A 21390-nucleotide genomic window follows, 5' to 3' on the forward strand; every position below is an offset into this window, starting at 1 on the left:
ACTGTTTCACTTTCTTTTTAGATCTTTACCTGGAGTCATCTTACCATATATTTGCTCCTTATTACCTATCACTCTGCCAGAAGGAAAGCTCCATTAGGACAGGATCCTCTCCCATCTTGGTCCAGTATAGCATAAAAGTTTCCCTCTCTGAATTAACTGTGGTTCCTGACTTGTCATATTCCTTTGGATCTTTTTGGATCCTTCACTTCCCATTCTTTCAGAGTCATAAGCTATTCTTAATATTTAAAGTTGATTCAGGGGTGCCTGGGTGGCTCAGTTGATTAAGTGTCCGACTTCAGCTCAGGTCATGATCTTATGGTTCTTGAGTTCAAGCCTTGCATCAGGAGTGGAACCTGCTTGGAATTCTCTCTCTCCCTCTCTCTCTGCCCCTTTCCCACTTGCACACTCTCTCTTGCTCTCTCAAAATAAATAAGTAAACTAAAAAAGAAGTAAAAATTAAGAAAATAAAAATAAAATTGATCCAGAAGTTATAGTTAAAGAAAAATATAAATTGCATTTTTGTTTGAGCCTTAACCTAGAGGTCAGAAGGTTATCATTAATAATCTGTAAAGGGTCTTATCAGTTATGTTTACCTCTTTCTTCTCACTGATTTCAGGTAATTTGTATTGAACTTTAATTGATGACCAGTAAATATAGGAGGACTTACATTTTTACTACTTCATACCAAGAAATCCTAGCCATCTGCAAACAGAATTAGATATCTTAATGAGTTAACATTTCTCAGTCTCTCCCTCTAAAAAACACTGCAGACCTTTACACTTCATTGTCCTCTGTTTTACGGAGTAAGAAAGTTAGCTTGAGTTCTGTGAAAAAACAGAGAAGAAAAGCTAAGAGGATAGTAGACTAGTGCTTTCCAATTTGCATAACGTAAGTTCTTTTCACTATTCTTGGCTTGAATCTTCTGTTAGCTGACAAAGCTGTTTCTATGGAAACAAATAGTCCAACTTCTTAGAATGTTAGAGGAATGCTGATCACTTAAAATGAGACTTCCCAGCTGCTAGTCAAAGGGCATTACTTGTGGGAGTAGGGGAGGAAGGATGAATTGGGAAAAAAAAAAAATTTTTTTTTTTTTGAGTTCTGGACACTAGTGTAGACAACCATCTTCATATTCCCCAGCTGTCACACAAATGTTTCTCTTAGTGTGGAGTTTTCAGTGGGCCTCCATCCCTGAGGCTATTTCAGGCCTCCCAATCTTCATGATTTGTAATTATTTGAAGCTTATTTAGCTTCCTTTTATTCCCTTCTCCTATAGCCAACTCGCATAAGCAAAGCTCTTTTTCCCCTGCTGGTTTGAAGTTAGCATTGAAACAACTTTGGCCTGCCAACCTGAAAGTTCATTTTCTTGTTTTTTGGACTATGTAAAGATTTTTAACTTTTTCTTTTCTTTCTTTTTTCTTTTTTCTTTCATGAGCACGGGTGTGAGCTGGGAGTCTGATGAGGATTTGAAATGTGGGCTTTTGAGGCATTTTAAAAACAATTTATGGGGCACCTGGGTGGTTCAGTCAGTTAAGCGTCTGACTTTGGCTCAGGTCATGATCTCACCTTTCATGAGTTTGAGTCCAGCATCAGGCTCACTGTTGTTGGCACAGAGCCCACTTCATATCTTCTGTCCCCTCGCTTCCGTTCCTTCCCTCTCTCTCAAAAATAAAATGTTAAAAAAGTAAATAAAAATAAAAATAATTTACAACTAGAAGATTGAGAAGAGAGGAATACTCTAAGGGCCAGGAATTTGTAACTACATTATCTGCATAAGGTGGTCTTTTATTTACATATAAGGAGGTAATTCTTTAGTTCAGTTATTTACCAGCTTCTCAATTGTCAAAGGGCTTTCTCTTTTTCTTTCTTGTGTGTGTGTGTGTGTGTGTGTGTGTGTGTGTGTGTGTGTGTGTGTTTTGGAGAGGGAGAGTATTAATTCCTTTGGACTGCCACATTTTATTGTGTGTGTATGTGTATTTGGAGGGGGAGAATATAATTCCTTTGGGTTGTCACATTTTATTGATGTGTATTGACTACATATATGAGCTGGAGTATTCACAGTTTGTTTGAGAATTATGATCTTGATGCTAGAACCGTAGGATGTAGCATAATGTTTCTTTGATTCTGGAATAACTTTTGAAACATTCATGGCCCTTATGAATTAACTTGTGAGCATTACAAAGTGTTTTGGAGTGTTTGATGAGATCATTATTTAATTGAGGTGGTCTAGAAAGGTTTCTTAAAGGAAATGGGGGTTGAGGTAGATCTTGAAGGCAGGAGATGAAAGGAGAAGCATATCCTATTTCTTATTTCATAAGGCACTTGGGCAGGAAGAAAAAAGATAAGGGATAGGCATAAAAAGGAAGCTAACTTAGAAGGTTTATGCAGGAAAAGTAGTAAAGATAGAAAGTTTGGATTTACCTTGTGAGTTGGGACTCTGTTCTGTAGGCAATATGAAAGCCATCAGAGGTATTGAACAGAGGAGTGATTTGCTCAAATACTGAAATAAGCATTTATTCCTTATTAGATATCCCTTACTAGGTGAATAAGACAGTGCAATCACCTTGAAATTAATGTGTCCAAAACTAAACCCATATTACTCTTCAATTTCTGTCCTCTTCTATCTAATTCTTCTCCTGTATTCTCCATGTTAATGATATTTGCCACCTACTAACCCAAAGATAGTTGTCCTGGAGTCACACTGCTTGGGTTCCTATTCTGAAGCCTTCCTGTGTGCTTGGCCCCTATGCTGGGCAATATCATTTATCTAGAGATGAGTCAGTGTGGTACCTGACCTTGAAATGCTTCTAGTCTGATGGGGCAGACAGAGATACAAATAGCTGTAGTCTAGGTTGATCAGAGATGTGATAGGAATTGTGGGATTCCAGAGCAGGCATATAACCAGTTTGGGGAGGCCTAGAAATTTGGACGAGGATGTATTTGAGACTTTCGAAAGGAGACTAGGCAGGGCACCTGGGTGGCTCAGTTTGTTAAACATCTGACTTAGGCTCAGGTCATGATCTCACAGTTCCTGGGTTCAAGCTCTGCATCAGACTCTGTGCTGACAGCTCAGAGCCTGGATCCTGCTTCAGGCTCTGTGCCCCTCCCCTGCTCGCACCCTGTCTCTCTCTCTCTCTCTCTCAAAAATAAATTAAAAAAAATTAAAGAATATTAAAAGGAGAGTAGGAAAGGATTAGATCCTAAGTAGTCTGATTCTGGAGTGTGTTTTCCTAACCATTATGTTGTCTTGGGTAACTGGGTAGGTATAATGGCATTAATTACAATTGAGAGTAGAAGAGGAGGATTAAAGAGAATATGAGGGGATTAAAGGGAAAGAATGAGTATAACTCTGGACGCATTAATTTCTAGATCCCTGAGGACCTTTTGGTAGATAGGCTAATGGTCAGGAATCCTATCTGTATAACTGTATGTAGTACCTAGCCAAGAATAAATGCTTATTTATATTTATGTATGAATCACTCTTTTCTAAATCTTTGATGGCTTTCTTACTGTCTTGAGAATTAAGGACTTTATTTAAGACCTTCCTTAAGTTGGACCCACGCAAACTTTCTAGCCACTATTCTCTTGTACAAGCTGACTGCTTTAGTTCAACTAGCCTTATTTGTACTTTTCCCACACCTTTTATCTTCCAGTCTTTTTGTTCATATGGCCTTTTTTATTTCTGCATTTTATCTTCAAGACCTACTTCCTCATCTACAAAATAGGCATATTTGGAACTGTATTTAGAGTAGTAATGAGGATTACTAAATGAATGAATACTGTGTAAAGTGTTTGCAATATTCTCCAGCATGTAAGTGCTCAGTAAATGTTAAAGTTGTAATTGTTACTACTACTGCTACTGCTACTGTTGCTATTACTACTTCTTTCTTCTCCTCTTCTCTTTCTTGACTCTTTTGGCTATATGAAATAAAGACACCAATTTTTAGCAATTCTATAACCTATATATTTTTTTTAATATAACTTTTCTTCATCACTTTCTTAATTCAGTACCCCATTTCTTACAGTTGCCTTCAAACTGGTCTCATTACCACCCTTCAGTCTTGTACACTTCTACCAGAGTGATATTTCTGAAAAAGCAAATGTGATCATTTCAGCTCTGCTTTAAATCCTATAATAATTCTTACTACTTTAAGGATAAAGATCAAAGTCTTTAGCTCTTAAATTCTCTGGCCCTCTGCTTGCCTTTGCAGTTTTATCATTACTCATGTATGATATGCTCTCATTGTCACATCCAGACTATTGCATTCTATTCTGTTTTCTGCAAGTGCCATATTTTCATACTCTTCATTCTTATTGGTCATGTGATTCCCTCTGCTTGGAACAGACTCTTCTTTTAAAGATTTTTTTTTTTGATGTTTTATTTATTTTTGAGGGAGAGACAGCACGTGAGTAGAGGAGGGGCAGAGAGAGAGGGAGACAAAGAATTCAAAGCAGGCTCCAGACTCTGAGCACAGAGCTTGTGGGGCTTGAACCCACAAACTGCAAGATCATGACCTGAGCCGAAGTTGGACGCTCCACCAACTGAGCCACACAGGCACCCCTGGAACAGACTCTTCTATCTGGCCAGTTTTTTGTTGTTCTTTGAAATGTTGCTCAAAGAAATGTATCCTTATGTTTTGCGTATTTGCTGTGACTCCTTACCATATACTAAGTTTTAGAGTCTGTGGTCTGTGCGGTCCTCTGAATTTCTGACATTGTTACTTGAACAGGTATTTACTGGGCATTCTCTTTATGATATGCGTTGTGTTAAGCACTAGGGAGTATAAAAATAAGACTAGACTCCTGTCTTTAATGAATTTAGAATCTAATGAGGAGAAACCAACTGGGGAAGAATAATCATTCATTTTCTTTGCTCTCTCTCCCAGTAGAATGAACACTCCAAGGAAATGACCAAAATGGAATTTAAATGGATTAATATCAGGTTGCAGAAATTTTTCTGAGAGTAAGAGATTAGATTGAGAAAAACAAGTATGCTAATAGTCCAAGCATGAAAACCCTGACCCAGATCACCTGGCCCAGTCTCTCTTGCATGAGCTATAATCACCCCCTCCCTGATGATCTGTTATGGTGAATATGGACACAGCCTTACAATTTTTATGCTGAGAGTCTTAATTTCAGATCATAATTTTGTAGAATAGCATTAAGGCAAAAATTACATTATTCATTATTAAATTTGATTTTTAATATCCAGTAAATATTATAATTAGAGGAAGAGTTCAGACTTTTATTTTTCTGGAAATATGCATACTCCTAGATTTTTAAAATCAAAATTAAGTATAGCACTACAGTAACTCCCACATAAATTTCTGCTTAGGTGTAATGAGAATTTGCATTACATATAGTCAATATATAAAACTTAAGAATAGCCTAATGTGAGGTGCCCGGGTGGTTCAGTTGGTTAGGCATCTGATTTTTGATTTTGGCTCCTGTCATGATCTCATGATTCATGGGTTCGAGCCCTACATTGGGCTCTGTGCTGAGAGCACGGAGCCTGCTTGGGATTCTTTCTCTTCCTTTCTCTCTGTCTGTGCCCTGGTCATGCTTTCTCTGTCTCAAAATAAATAAATAAGGAAATAAGATAGCCTAACGTAATTCTGATAGTTCTCATTTTAATGAAAAAGAAGGCAATCTAATTATAAGGTGTTTATGTGTAAGTCACATAATTATAAAGAGAGAAGTTAAAATTTGGATATAAGACAGAAAAGTCTACCAAAATTCTTGTGAAAATGTAATTCTGGTGACTTATGTAGCTTGCATCTGTTCTCCTGCTTGTTGGTCTAGTGGTTTACCTCATATTCTAGGTAGGTTTAAGAAGTCTGTGACAAGGTGTTTGTTGGACAGAAGATTGGCTGGCATTTAGGAATATTATCTGAAAACTCTGCTTTTGCTGAGTCAGCATGTCCTCTAACCAGTCTATTTACTGAAGTGATGTTCAACTCGAGGAAGCAGATTTATTATTGTAAATATTTTTAAAATCTTGAGCAGAGAAGACTAATTAGATTTAATGTGTGGGTTTACACATATACAAACAGTCTGCCTGTTTATGCCTAAGAAATAGCTTGATGAAAAGCCAGTGTCATCCGTGAAATATTTTTCTTGTCTAAAGTATGTTGAAGGAGGGGCACCTGGGTGACTCAGTTGGTTGAGTGTCTGACTCTTGATTGCAGCCCAGGTAATGATTCCAGGGTCATGGGATCAAGCCCCGTGTCAGTCTCTGCACTGAGCTTGGAGCCTGCTTAAGATTCTCTTTCTCCCTTTGCCCCTCTCCCCAGCTCCAGCTATCCCTCTCTCTAAAAATAAAAAATAAAAATAAAAAATATGTTGAAGGATTTTTAAAATAAGAGAATCAAATTTATACTAAGAATTAGTATACATATATATATTCTTTAGTTTTAAAACTTACATACACTATCTCATTTAAAACTCAGAATAATCCGGGGCGCCTGGGTGGCGCAGTCGGTTAAGCGTCCGACTTCAGCCAGGTCACGATCTCGCGGTCCGTGAGTTCGAGCCCCGCGTCGGGCTCTGGGCTGATGGCTCAGAGCCTGGAGCCTGTTTCCGATTCTGTGTCTCCCTCTCTCTCTGCCCCTCCCCTGTTCATGCTCTGTCCCTCTCTGTCTCAAAAATAAATAAACGTTGAAAAAAAAAATTAAAAAAAAATAAATAAAACTCAGAATAATCCTATGAATAAATTTTCCAAAGGAATCTAAGGTTCAGAGAGAGAAACTGACTAGTCTTAAGTCTTAAAGTTAGAGGAAGTGGCAGAGTCAATTAAAATTCAGTTTTCTGGTCTATAAGTCCTGTATCTTCTTTTTTTTTTAATCTTTATTTATTTTTGAGAGAGAGTGCGAGTGAGAGGAACAGAGAGAGACGGAGACACAGAATCTGAAGCAGGCTCCCGGCTCTGAGCTGTCAGCAAAGAGCCTGACGTGGGGCTTGAACCCATGAACTATGAGATCATGATCTGAGCCAAAGTCAGACGCTCAACTGACTGAGCCACCCAGGTGCCCCAAAGTCCTATATATTCTTATTTGCTGTACAGTGTGACTTTAAAGTTTTTTTGAGCAGTGACAGATACTACCATTTTCTCTGAATGAATCTTTGTAAAAAATTAACTTTTAATTCTTTTTTTAATGTTGACTGGTTGTGAATACTGAAAACCCACATATATTTTTTCACTTAGTGTGGTTTTATCCTATAGATGCCTTAGCTGCTAATTAAAAGTTTCTTTTTCATTAGGTATCTCCTGCATCTCATGAACTCCTAAAAGTTAATTGTCCTCCATAATACTGCCTTAATCTCAAGTGAGCCACTAATATCGTTTGCTATATGCCAGTTTCTTTAGCAATTAACTAGGAAGTTATTTCAATCTTGTGTATTAATTGAGTATAAAGTACTGTACAAAGATGTACAGTATAGTATATAGTATAGTACAACTATACAGAGATGACTAAAACATCTTTATACCTTAAGCAACCTATTCTCTACTAGACTAGTACCTAAAACTTTCTTACTTTCCCGCTTTGCTAAACTTTGCAATACATGATTTTCCTCAGCTATAAAAAAATGGTATGCTTCAAATTCCTGGGGGAGGATTTTTTTAAATATTTGATTTCCTCAGCATTATCTGTCAAATGAAAAGAAAGTATTTAATATGTATAGCCAAATGTTGTACACTTACGAGCTACTGTATTGTGCATAGATTGGAAGTGTGCTGTGTAAAATCTGTTTTTATATTGTAACTCTTACACTTTTTTTCCCCCATTTTTCCCCTTAGATTTCCTTCATGGATACATTTCATAGCATTATTATGTGATGTGAGAAGTTTTTTGTTTTTTGTTTTTTTTGAAGTAACATGGATTTTATACTACAGAATCAAGAGATTGGCTTTATAGGAGAAATTGATTTATAAAAAGTGGTACAGGTTTTTATAAATAACCATGACAACATCCCATATGAATGGGCATGTTACTGAGGAATCAGACAGCGAAGTAAAAAATGTTGATCTTGCATCACCAGAGGAACATCAGAAGCATCGAGAGATGGCTGTTGACTGCCCCGGAGATTTGGGCACCAGGATGATGCCAGTACGTCGAAGTGCACAATTGGAACGTATTCGGCAACAACAGGAAGACATGAGGCGTAGGCGAGAGGAAGAAGGGAAAAAACAAGAACTTGACCTTAATTCTTCCATGAGACTTAAGAAACTAGCCCAAATTCCTCCAAAGACTGGAATAGATAACCCTATATTTGATACAGAGGAAGGAATTGTCTTAGAAAGTCCTCATTATGCTGTGAAAATATTAGGTAAGTAAATACAGCAGAATTATGGAAAATGTTTTACTTTGTTTCTCTTGCCTTAACATAAATGTGTACAGGAAGAAAGAGGGATTGTTTACTTCTAGTTACATAGAGCTAAAGCACATGGCTTAAACATTCAGTCACTGCAACATGGTTTTTAGATATAATCTTTGAATTAAAAATTTCTACATGTAGCCTAACATAGCCTTGAAACTCACCTTTTATTTCAAACTTTTATGTCAAAATTACTGAAAAGCAGTTTTCAGATTTTGAATTTCTGATTTCCTTATAGTTTGTAAAATAGTAATAAAATTAACATCTGTAGCTTATAATCTATTTGATTTTCTTTAATGACTGCCAGTAAGAAGAACTGGAGCTGTTCATATGGCATCATACACATAAAACATGGCTCAGAATTTCCAAATTCCATTCTGTGAAAAAACCAAAAAACTAATGGTATGGGATATTAATAGAGGTAAACAAAACAGAATTCTGTGACCAAATAAATTTTGACAACAGTGGGTTAAATAAATTAAACCTCTTATTATGGGACTTTCTTTAGATCCTTTAGAGTACTAATAGGCATTCTGAATCTACAAGAGAGATTGACATCAGATGTATGTTTCCAAACTTAGAATATGTGATCATTGAACTTACTGCCCTCCCTTCCTGCACACCAATCCCATTATTTTTTATTAAAATATTCTGGTAAGTATTCTCTATGATTCGGAGAATATTTACATTGAGAATATATTGAGAATATACATTTACATTGTATTACATTGTAATATATCCAGCCTAAGCCTGGATTGGTTTTTTCCTTTTTTTTGTTTAAATTTCTTTAAGATTAAAGTATTTGTCCATTTGCTTGAGGTAGATCAGGCATAATTGTCCATCTAATAGGTAATATTCATGTAGTCTCAGTAAAGAAACAAATACATGTGGGGCGCCCGGGTGTCCTAGTCGGTTGAGCGTCCGACTTCGGCTCAGGTCATGATCTCACGGTTCTTGGGTTCAAGCCCCGCGTTGGGCTCTGTGCTGATAGCTTGGAGCCTGGAGCCTGCTTCGGATTCTGTGTCTCCCTCTCTCTCTGACCCTCCCCTGCTTGCACTCTGTCTCTCTCAAAAATAAATAGATATTTAAAAAAATTTACAAAAAAAAAAATAAACCCACTGTTTCACATATTTTAAAGTAGTTCAAAATGTAGTACCAGGTATCTGTAATTCAGTTCTTGACTAGGAGAAAATATTTAACATTTTGAGAAGTAAGTAGTAAATTTAATGTTAATAGACTCAACACAAATGTGTTAATTCTAGGAAACATGAAAAGTTAGTGTAAGTTATAGAGTTATTGCTATTTAAAGTTTCAGTTTTTGAATATATTAAATTTTAATTTTTCATTTTAAAATGAAGTGTAATAGCTTTGTACCAAACATTTTTTCCTGTGCATAATTTGCTAACTCATCAAACTACAACAGAAGTACTCCCTTAAAGTTTTATGTGTCTCCCTGCCAATATTTTGATTAATAAACACATGCCAGGAGGCACCTTCTCAGCCTTTTTCAGCCAGAAACAGCCACCTTGTTTTAAATGAGGGAAGGATGGGACAACCAGTTTATTTCTTTGAGAGGGAACCCTCAGTTTCCAGTGATACATCATCATTTATCTGTGAGTAGAGAAAATACTATTTTAAGAATTGAACAACTAATTTATTTCTTTGAGAGGGAGCCCTCAGTTTCCAGTGATACATCATCATTTATCTGTGAGTAGAGAAAATACTATTTTAAGAATTGAAAACATGATTGGAAAACTTGATAACTTAGTTGTCTGATAGATTTTAATGAAAGGATTTATAAATTAGACACTGTATAATAATAAAAGTGCAGGGATGGAATTAATAGAAAATATTCCAAAAGGATGAACTGAATTTTCTTGTTTAGAAGCAGTCAGAATCTTACTGAAAATTAGAAAATAGTGATGTGGGAATTTAATTTCAAATAAATGACCAATATTAATATTATAAATTATAAGAATTTTGATATATTAGGGAAGATTTCCTTAAGATTGAGATGAGCTATTAAAACTTGCTTTGCTACAAATAAAATCTGATTGTTCTCTTCATAAGCAAAACAAACTACTTCGTGAGAGAAATCCTGAGAAAATAACAGAAAGCAGGTTAGAGTAGAATGAAGTACAGTAGAATCATTTTCAGATACCTGTAATTTACAGGTGCCACTGGTTTTTTTTTTTGTTTTGTTTTTGTATTCACATAGAAGTAATTTTTGGCCAAGGTTGTAGACAAGTAAATACAGTAGAATATTTAGAGGGAATAAAGTCATCTATCACATATGAAGAGACCTTAGGAAAGGCACACCCACCCACCCAAACACACCCATGGCAAGCTATCTGTTTTGTGGTTAATAAGGAGACCCTTGAGATTTGTGAAGAGGGGCTAATTCACACCAAATGTTGTTAGTATGAAGATAAAAGATACGCCAAGGGGCAGAAAACTAAGGATGAATAAAATATTTCATTATATTAATAATAGCATGTTTCAGTTTTGATTAGTATCTGCATATTTTTGCCACGTGTCTGAATATTCAGCTATGAAGCCAATAGTATTCCTGTATTTGATGATACAAAGTATAATATCTCTTCTACATTTCTTTCTGATGTTATTTGGCTTCTGACTGACCATGGGATATACTAGAACTTTGTTAGATTGTGATAAGCTTTTTTAAAGATCGGCTTTTAGCAACATTTACTTAAAGCCAACAAACAAACTTCCAGTGCCAATAAACCTTGAGTTCAGCCTACTTCTGAGAAGCTAATTATTATTAAATTTTTGCTCAGCTGTGGTAGATATTACCAAGCTCTTTTAGCCATTCTTTGAGGAACTTTTTTTTTTCTTTGAGTGACATGATTAGACTTATTGGTACTAGATTTAATGTTTAACATGTTGGGTCTATTTGAACCCAACACATTCTCATGTGTTCAGATTGCTAAAATTAGAGCTAATCTAACATAAAGAATAGAAAATTCATTAGGATATGTGGATAGACATGTAATGTTTGGTGGTTAAATAAGCATCATTCTACTGAAGAATAATTAAGTGTTACCAGTCTTTGATACAATGCATCAAAAACTTCATTTTACCTATTAAGTGGCACCTGGGTGGCTCAGTTGGTTAAGTGTCCGACTCTTGATTTCAGCTCAGGTCATGATCTCACAGTTTGTGGGATTGAGCCCTGTATCAGGCTCCACATTGACAGTGTGGAGCCTGCTTGGGATTCTCTACCTCTCTGCCCCTTTCCTGCCCCTATGTGCACACTCATGCTCTCTCTCTCCCAAATAAATAAAACTTTTAAAAAATTAATAGATTTTAGCTTTTTCTCCTCTTACAAAGACTTGCATCATTATGTCATGATATGTTCACATCACTGAGTATTGGAAAGGGGTGTCTGGAGTTAAGATGTAGAGTTTAATACTTATCTTCATTTAATTGCTGTTGACACTAGACAGGTTACTTTTCTGAGCCTCCACTACAGTTTCTGTATTTTCTTGAGGACCAAGTGAAAAAATGTAAATACATATGTGGCACACTGAAGGTTTGACTGAAATTTAACTTTGTCTTTTTAATTCAAGTTAGCATACAGTGTAGCATTGGTTTCAGGAGTAGAACCCAGTGATTCATCATTTACATATAGCACCCAGTGTTCATCTCAACAAGTACCCTCCTTAATGCCCATCACCCATTTAGCCCATCTCCCCATCCACCTCCCCTCCAGCAACCCTCAGTTTGTTCTCTGTATTTAAGAGTCTCTTTTGATTTGCCTCCCTAGAACTTAACTTGTGTAAGAATTAGAAGCCACCAGAGATCCTTTAACTTTCTAGTCTGTGAAATTAATTTGTTGATCTTAACTGGTAAATTTTCATTTTATTTTTTAAAATAACAAATTTATTAAGATACTCATATACCATAAAATTCACTCTTTTAAACTGTGTAATTCCCGAGTTTTTAGTGTATTCACAAAATTGTGCAACCATCACCACTGTATAATTTCAGAGTGTTTCCATAATCGCCAAAAAGAAACTGTACCCATTAGCAGTCACTCCCTAGTCTTCTCCCAACAGCCCTAATCTACTTTCTGTCTGTAGATTTGTTTATTCTGGAAATTTCCTATAACTCAGTCATATAATATGTCGCCTTTTGTGACTAGCTTATTTTTACATAGCATAATATTTTCAGGATTCATCATGTTATAACACAAACTAGTACTTCATTCCTTTTTAATGGCTGAATAATAGTCCATTGTATGGATATATGCCACATTTTGTTTATCCATTCATCTGATGATGGAACGGGTTGTTTCCACCTTTTGGCTGTTGTGAATAGTGTTATGAATATTCCTGTACAAGTTTCTGTTTGAACACCTGTTTTTAATTCTTGGTATACACCTAGGAGTGGAATTGCTGGGTTATATGGTAATTCTGTGTTCAAGTTATTGAGGAACGCCTTACCTTCCACAGTATCTGCACTGTTTTACATTCTTACCAGCAGTGTATTGAGGGTTCCAGTTTAAGCTACATCATTGCTTCTGTTTGTATTATGTGTCTTTTAATTCTAGCCATCCTATCAGTAATTTTTAAAGAACTAGAATAAAATAGAAAATATTAAAGTATATTTCACATGAGTATTTATAAATCTTATATTTCAAATAGGTATGAATATGCTGGGTTGAAATCAAATATGTATACTTTTTAATGGATTGGCAGCAAAGTTTGAGAAATACTATCCTAGTCAAACCCACCCATTTTATAGAAAGGCCCATAGACTTGAGATGGGTTGTCCAGTGACGTATAATGCAGCCAATAAGTGATCTAGCAGTAACTAGGACCCACGTATTCTCATCCCAGATCTGGGGCTTCAGTAACAGTTTTTCATTGTCTTACCATATTTAGGGGTGAGATTTTTGCTGTGCTCTCTTAACTATTTTTGGCCTGTGTACTTAACTGGTATTTGTTTTTAATTTGTAACCCAATTTGTTAATGAATATTGTTCAGGATCTTTCATGAGCTTCTTATTATTTTTTAATTTTTTTAAATGTTTACTTATTTTTGAGAGAGAGCAAGCGAGCAGGAGTCAGGGAGGGGCAGAGAGAGAGAGAGGGAGCCACAGAATCTGAAGCAGGCTCCAGGCTCTGAGCTGTCTGCACAGAGCCCGATGCAGGTCTCAAACTCACGCACTGCGAGATATGACCTGAGCCAAAGTCAGACGCTTAACCTACTGAGCCACCCAGGTGCCCCTGATTATTTTTTAAAAAGTTAATTTTGACTGGGGCGCTGGGTGTCTTAGTTGGTTAAGTGTCAGACTTTGGCTCAGATCATGAACTTGCTGCTCGTGGGTTCGAGCCCTGTGTTGTCAGGCTCTGTGCTGACAGCTCAGAGCCTGGAGCCTGCTTCAGATTCTGTCTTCCTCTCTCTCTGCCCCTTCCCTGCTCGCGTGTGCTCTCTCTGTTTCTCTCTCTCAATAAATAAACATTTAAAGAAATTATTTTGACTTAGTCCACTAACAACCGGAATTCAAAGATCTGAACTTTGGGGGCGCCTGGGTGGCGCAGTCGGTTAAGCGTCCGACTTCAGCCAGGTCACGATCTCGCGGTCCGTGAGTTCGAGCCCCGCGTCGGGCTCTGGGCTGATGGCTCAGAGCCTGGAGCCTGTTTCCGATTCTGTGTCTCCCTCTCTCTCTGCCCCTCCCCCGTTCATGCTCTGTCTCTCTCTGTCCCAAAAATAAATAAACGTTGAAAAAAAAAAAAATTAATCAAAGATCTGAACTTTGTATTCTTAAACTTGGAAAGAAAAAAGAAGTCTACCTCTATTTAAGCAAAGATTTCCTGAATGAATGTTCTAATTTTGATTCAGCGATAGATATACTGGAGCTGATACAGTTTCCTCCTACTCAGAAATATTAAGGTCTTCATCTGAATATTCAGTTTGTACAGTTTAGGAGAAAAGAAATCTTAAAAAGTTTCAGAAAAAAGTCAAAAGGTTGGTTGAAATCTAGAAATTTCTGAGGATAGGTTAAAAGAATCTGTATTATTTAAGCAATGACATGTAAGAATCTTAATGCTAGAATAGATCTCTAGAAACTGTGTTTTTACATGGGGTAAATGATAGCATAAGTAAAAATAAGCAGAGCTAATCCAGGGTTATCACCATTACTTCAAAACTTCTCCAGAGATGGAGATTCCTTAGCTTCTTTGGGTAATTTTATTGTTTACCCTTAAAGCCGAAAAATTCTCCCATATGGCTGCCTAGAGTCTTGGTGTTCAAAGATAGAATTTCAGATAGAGCAACTCTGGGTGATTGCTTTCTGTTGCCTATTTTAAATCTTAACTCTTTTACATTTTAGGCTACTAGCAGAGGGCTGAGGGGAAAGGAGAGGGTTCACAGGGTGAATTTGTGGATTTGTGTGTATGTTTGTATTTATCTGATTAATTTTATTCCAATGCCAAATGTAAGTAATTTTTCTTTTAGATAAATTAACATAAATTTTTGATTTATGTTAATCTTAACATAAATAATTGATTTAAGTGTTACAAGAAACATTAGAGAACATTATGGAAACTTAAAACAATTTCTACTAAACATCAAGTGAGAAGAAATAGATCTAACTGTGGGACAAAGAATTTAAGTTAGATAAAGAACTTTCTTGTAGGGAAGCTGTAGCAGACTAGAATTTATCATCAAACCCAGATTTCCTATACCTGCCTTTGCCTTCTCCTCTGCAGTATCCCCTTTTCTGTCCTCCCTCTATCCTGCCTTATTGTGGTTATCTCTCTGCTACAGTATTCTCTTCTTTGTCCACTCCCCACTCTGCACCAATGTCATTCTTTCTCACCCTGTGATTCTCCATTTATCTATTTTTCTGTCCATGTGGCTTCTCCTTGTGTTTCCCCTTTGTCTGTCTCGCTGTTTATGGGAGTGGGGGAGGGAGTCTCTGTTCTCTGGATTCTGTCCTCTCTTTATTGTTTATCTTCATTGATAATTACAGAAGAGGGTACATATTTGACAAATGATTTAGTTGCATCCAATTGGATTTTTTAAATTCCTTCTGGAATTGTACAGAATGTTGAAGAGCTTAGGTGGCTTTTTATTTGCTTTAAGTAAACAAATACAGCTTCCATCAGACAATGGAACATTTCTTTAACTGTATAGAAAATTAACTGTTCTTGAATGATATGTATTTGTAAAGTGCTTTTAAAGATGTACAATAGAGGAACAAAGGGTTTTTTTTAACCTACAATTAACTACTGTGACCTTTGAAATTAAGAATTTTTATATGAAGACTTAAAATGTGAATATGTGTCAAAGTGAGAATCCCTGAGTTGATGTTACCCACAATAATTTTTCATTAGACGTAATCTTTAATATCAAAGACCCTTTGTCAAAATTCCATTGAGAATTTTCTAGTAAAGAACTGAGTAAAGACCGTGAACCTATTTCATTTATCATGATCCATATTTTAAGACTAAAGCTGTAGGTATTTGTACTTCCTATGTGATTTTAAAACTTACTGGACAGAAGCAGCATCATTTTTAATGTCTTTTAAATTGATAAACTTTAAAAACCCACTGATTTCACCATTGGGTTCTATTACTTATTATTTTCTCTTAAATATTCATTTGTTTCAACTGTGTGTAGTTTTAGTCCATATCTTCTTGTCAATCTACATATATTTAATGAAGTTTAAAAATTCCCTGAGTGTCTGCTAATTTAAGCTGTTCTGCTTGTTCACTGAACATTTTTAATGGAAACTTGGATTGGAAGGATAAGAGTACTTTGAGCAGCTTTCCTGCATAATATTATAAAAGTAGCATTTGTAGGGCAAGTAAAACACATGTATTATATGCATTATATGTATGAACATTCACAAAGAGTTAACTAGAGGAAATTCCTTCTAAAGATACATGGTAAGATAGCTAAAATGTATGAGCTCCTCTGATTACTGACCTATGTGCATTACATGCTGCTGTATTGGGCAAAAAGACATTTCAGGACAGTTTTTCCAAAACAGATAACCTAATCAAGCCCTAGAATCTAGGGAAAAAATTATCTTTTTTTATTTCTTTGGTGTGGTAGAAAAAGTACTGCCTTAGAAATTGAAGAAATGGGGGCTCCTGGTTTGGCTCAGGTCATGATCTCGCAGTCTGTGAGTTCAAGCCCCGTGTTGGGCTCTGTGCTTGACAGCTCAGAGCCTGAAGCCTACTTTGGTTTCTGTGTCTCTGTCTCTCTCTGCCCCTTGCACTCTCTCTCCCTCTCTCTCTCTCCAAAATAAACATTAAAAAAAAATTTTTTTTAAGTTGAAGAAATGGATTCTTTATCTGGGTGCCATTTTTTACTGTATGGCTTTATATCCCCCAGAGATTTGATCTGAATTATATATGTCTCTAGTTGGGGGTTTGGGGGTTGTTTTTTTTAATTGGGAAATATTTCTGAGGGTTTTTATGAGAATTAAATAAAATAATGTATATGTACATAATTTGATATTCTGTATCTTACTATTCACTAATGGCAATGACTAATATGGGCCAAATACATATTTGTAGGTTTTCAAAAAATGGTTGGCGATGTTTAATTTTAAAAGCTGAGCTTAAGTGCAGGTGATCTCAATTCAGTCTGGCAACATTCATAATGTAATAAGTCTAGAGATAGTTCCTAAGAAAAGATAATTTCAATGAAGACAGTTTTTACTAAACAAAAATGTGACTAGGACTTCAAAGAGGTGAGTGAAGTTGTAAAGAATGAAAAATAACAAGTTTAAATTGGTCTTGATGTTAGCCTAATAATCTTGAACCTTAGGCCTAGTTAAGTTTTTTAATATTTCTAGCATTGGTAAGATCCTTAGGTTCTCCCACAACATATTACTTAATGTAGGTAGCTACTAGGTCTTTTAGCCTGTTTGGGACTCTGTTGTATTATGCTTTATAGCTTTCCTCTTCCTATAGACCTTACCTTGGTCCCTGACCTTCTGAGTGAAAGACATTTCCAGTTTGACTGAGAAGTGTTATTTTTCTCTTGGATTTTAAACTCTCCTAGGTGGTCTTTGTGGCTTTAGAACTCAATATGCACAAATTGGCCAGATTTCATCTTTCTCTGAACCTGCATTCCTTACACTATCCATTTTGGACTAACCACAAAATTTCCTATTTCCACAAAATTTCCTATCTGAGCAGTGTCTCAACTGTTAACTGCTCTCCTGAAATAAGGTCATTGATTTTAAGTTGCATCTCTCATTAAGCCATTCCTAGTTTGAGGTACTCTACCTTACTTTCCCTATTTTCTCTTTATGGCATATGACTACAGTGTCTTATTTTATACTTACAGTATTCTAAATAAGAATTATATGCTGTGTTTACAATAGAAACGAAGAGGACAACAAAAGAAACCAGTTGCCAATGAAGCAATAGAATAACTATAAAAAACAGACACAAGACTCAATATAGCAATCAAGGTCATTTAGTATAGAAGAAAATAGGTTTGACTACCTTAGTACCAAGTATATCATGTCTTAAAATATTATAGTAACTGAGGTTAATAAAGCCTTTAAGTCTGTGGTTCTTAACCAGAAGAGTACATTATAATAAACTTAATACATATGTATTTATATTTATACTTCATATATCATTAAAAAAGACACAGATTCTGATTGTGTTTGAGGTAGAACTCAGGACAAAAATTTATACATTCTTTTAGTAATTCTCGTAAATATCCTCAATTAAAATTATTGTTTTGTTAAAGCAAGAAAAGATAGTTACATTCAGTAAGTTCTGCATAAGACTTAAGATACTTATATAATCAGTGTCATTCCAGTCATTAAGGGAAAAAACCTCTAATAGAAAAATAGGCAAAAGAGAAGCAGAAAAAAGGTGAAAGAAGAAATACAAATGGCTGTTAACCTTGTGAAAATATATTCAATCTCACTACTAGGCTAAGAAATATATTTTTTCCTAACCAGGTCACCAACAATGAAAAAATTAATCCTTATAATTTGGTCATTTGTAGGAATGAGCACTCAAGTTAATTGCTGGTAGGAGTATTAGTAACAGTCTGGAGGGCAATTTGTCAACATGTATCAAAGTTTTAAATGTTGTTTTCTGATCAGTAATTTTATTTTACGAATTCTAAAGAAATTGGAAAATATCAGATTGCAAAACATTTACTCTGTGACCTATACAGTTAGATCAGGATTTTTTTTTGTAATTTTTATTTATTTTTGAGAGAGAGACAGTGTGTGAGTGGGAGAGGGGCAGAGAGAAAGGAAGACACAGAATCCGAAGCAGGCTCCAGGCTCGGAGCTGTCAGCACACAGTTTTGAGCCATGAGATCATGAGCCGTGAGATCATGATGCTTAACCAACTGAGCCACCCAGGTGCCCCAGATTTAAAAGAAAAAAAAAAAATCTGAAAGGCAGTATAACAAATTAACACCAGTAATTCTAGCTGGAAGATACAACAATAGAGTTTTGTTTGTTTGTTTGTTTGTTTGTTTTTTACAATGTCAGTATTGTTTATGGGTGACTTTGGTACACAAAAGAGATTAATGCAAAAGTTCCTTTGCCTTTAAAAGTTTAAATATCTTGGGGTTAAAAAGACAATAGATGGTTATCTTTTGGGCTGAATAAAGTTGTGTATTGATTTCAGGGAGCAGTGAGATCTGAAGCCCTTGATTTTTCTCATTGCCCCAACAGCCAGTCGGAGCTCTTAATTACTAAAATTTTAAAACAGGAATTTTATTTTCCACTCAGTGAAATCTAAGATAGTCTCCCAAGTATCTTAACTACTTTGTTGGTTTTGTAATTCTTTTTCCTTTTTAATTAAATGTTTTCCTGTTTTGCTCTAAAGATAGTTTAAGCCTATTGAATTCTTTATGCTCTTAGAAATTCTTTATTAGCTTAGTAATTCCATGGTGACCTCTTTGAATTTGGTCGAATCTGATAGTCCATAACCTTTTTCTGCACCCCCCAGCTTTATTGAAGTATATTTGACGAGCAAAATTGTATTTATCCAAAGTGTATAATGTGATAATTTGATGTATACATGGTTAATTAACACATCCATCACCTCAGTTACTGTGTGTAGTATGAGAATGCTTAAGATCTACTCAGCAAATTTCAAGTACACAATACAGTATTATTGACATAGTCATCATAGAGATCCTCAGAACTTATTCACCTTAAAACCAAGTTTGTGCTCTGACCAACATCTCCCAGTTCCCTTTACCTGTATTCTTTCTGTCTACTGTTAAAGATACCATCTTAAAGGGGCACATGAGTAGCTCATTTGGTTAAGTGTCCAACGTCAGCTCAGGTCATGATCTCACAACTCATGGTTTTGAGCCCCACATCGGGCTCTGTGTGGACAGCTCAAAGCCTAGAGCCTGCTTCAGATTCTAGGTCTCCTTCTCTCTCTGCCCTTCCCCTTTTCGAGCTCTGTCCCTCTCTCAAAAATAAATGCACATGAAAAAAAAAAAAAAGATGCCATCCATCTTAGCTATGGTTAAATTCTAGCTGTTTTTTAAGTTTTATATTGCTCTGGGTCACAGCTCCTTAGCCTATCTGATTGACAGTTTTGACTCTCCAGTTTTATCCCCCCATTATTTGCTGCTTTAGATTATTTGCTATTTTAGATTACTAAAGAGCATATCTGTTTATTTTATAAGGACTAAACCTGTTTTGATTGGGGGGAAAAGATAAGGAACCTCAGGAATCAGCTGAAGAACTATTCGAATCTATGAAAAAACTTAACTGTTAAGTAGTAGGTTATAAGATACGTGTATAAGAATTAGTAGCTTTTCTGCAAACCTTACATGAAGAAAACTAACAAAAAAGACTTAAGCTGAGAGGGTTTTTCCCATGTGACTGAGTATGAGACAGGTAGTATCCACTGTCAGTTTTTCCCAGACTTGTATACAGGTTTAGTTTCAGTCAGAATCTCAATAGGACTTTTCTTTTTTGCAGAAATGGGAGACACTGGGAAGTACCTTGAAAAGTGATTCTGTAACTCATTTTGAATGGTTAAGAGACATTTTTGAAAAAGTAACGAGCAAGTACTTGTATTATCAATATGAGGAAAGACTGTAATCCTACTATAATAAGATATTGTGGTTCTGATTAGACCAGTGGACTAGAAACAGATCATTATATGTAAGAATTTGTTGGTGTCATACATCAGTGGAACAGGAAGGATTATTCAGTAGATGGTATTACAATAATTGTTAACCACTTGGAAGAAAAAAATTGAAGTTAAAGTTTCCCCTCAAATTTCTACCAAGTAAATTTCAGATAGGTCAAAGTTAATTATGAAGTAGAAACCAAAAGAAATATAGGCAGATATTTAATGACCTGGGAGAAGGAGTTTGTAAGTATAGAAACAGTGAAATAATTTTTCTGTAGTAAAGGCTACCATATATACAGCTAACATGAAAAAAACTGTTGCCAACAAATGTGACAAAGTGTATACAAACACATGCATACATCTACCTTACTGGGGGGCAGGGAAGAGACAACTCGTGTTTCTTAACCATTTTGGGATAACTCCCTCCCAGAAAAATACATGTGCTATATATGCACACTAACAGGCATGCACACACATAATATGTGCCGACAGCTTTCAATATAATTTTAGGAGACTCATGTTCACAAGAGTTTTATGAATCACAAAGAAGTGCCTGGTAAATGTTACTAAATCTCACCCTCTCCATTAAGTAAATTGATTTTATAGAACTGTAATGTTGAATATTGGGGAAAATATTGCTAATGGGATGTAAATTAAGTTAGTAAAACTTCCCTGGAAAGCTGTTTGGTCTTTAAAAGGTCAGAATCTCACCTAAAAATTGTATTCCTAGGAGTTATTTTAGGAAAACATCAGAATCTCAGACAAATTTGTATTCAGCAATCGTTATGTACTGAAATGTTTATTACGTATAGTAGCAAAAAATTGGAGGGAAGCAACCTGAATGCTTAACTTTAGTGTAATGGAGCAATTATATATAATGTTTTTAAAAGACTGGT

At 35.7% G+C, this 21390-nt stretch overlaps 1 protein-coding gene across 5 annotated transcripts in view; it reads left to right on the top strand.

The window, feature by feature from the left end:
• Window positions 1-21390, top strand: part of PALS1 (protein associated with LIN7 1, MAGUK p55 family member) — a 94510-nt gene that overhangs the window by 29197 nt on the left and 43923 nt on the right. For 3 of the 5 annotated variants that reach the window (XM_045451322.1, XM_045451323.1, XM_045451324.1), the window contains exon 2: window positions 7796-8325. In XM_045451322.1, coding sequence (XP_045307278.1) covers window positions 7959-8325 — 367 coding nt within the window. In that variant the 5' untranslated portion in view covers window positions 7796-7958. The remainder of the gene's footprint in view (window positions 1-7795; window positions 8326-21390) is intronic. The other 2 variants (XM_045451325.1, XM_045451326.1) reach the window with 1 other exon arrangement.

This window comes from Leopardus geoffroyi, chromosome B3, assembly GCF_018350155.1.
Source record: "Leopardus geoffroyi isolate Oge1 chromosome B3, O.geoffroyi_Oge1_pat1.0, whole genome shotgun sequence".
In the NCBI taxonomy this organism is placed as follows: Eukaryota; Metazoa; Chordata; class Mammalia; order Carnivora; family Felidae; genus Leopardus; species Leopardus geoffroyi.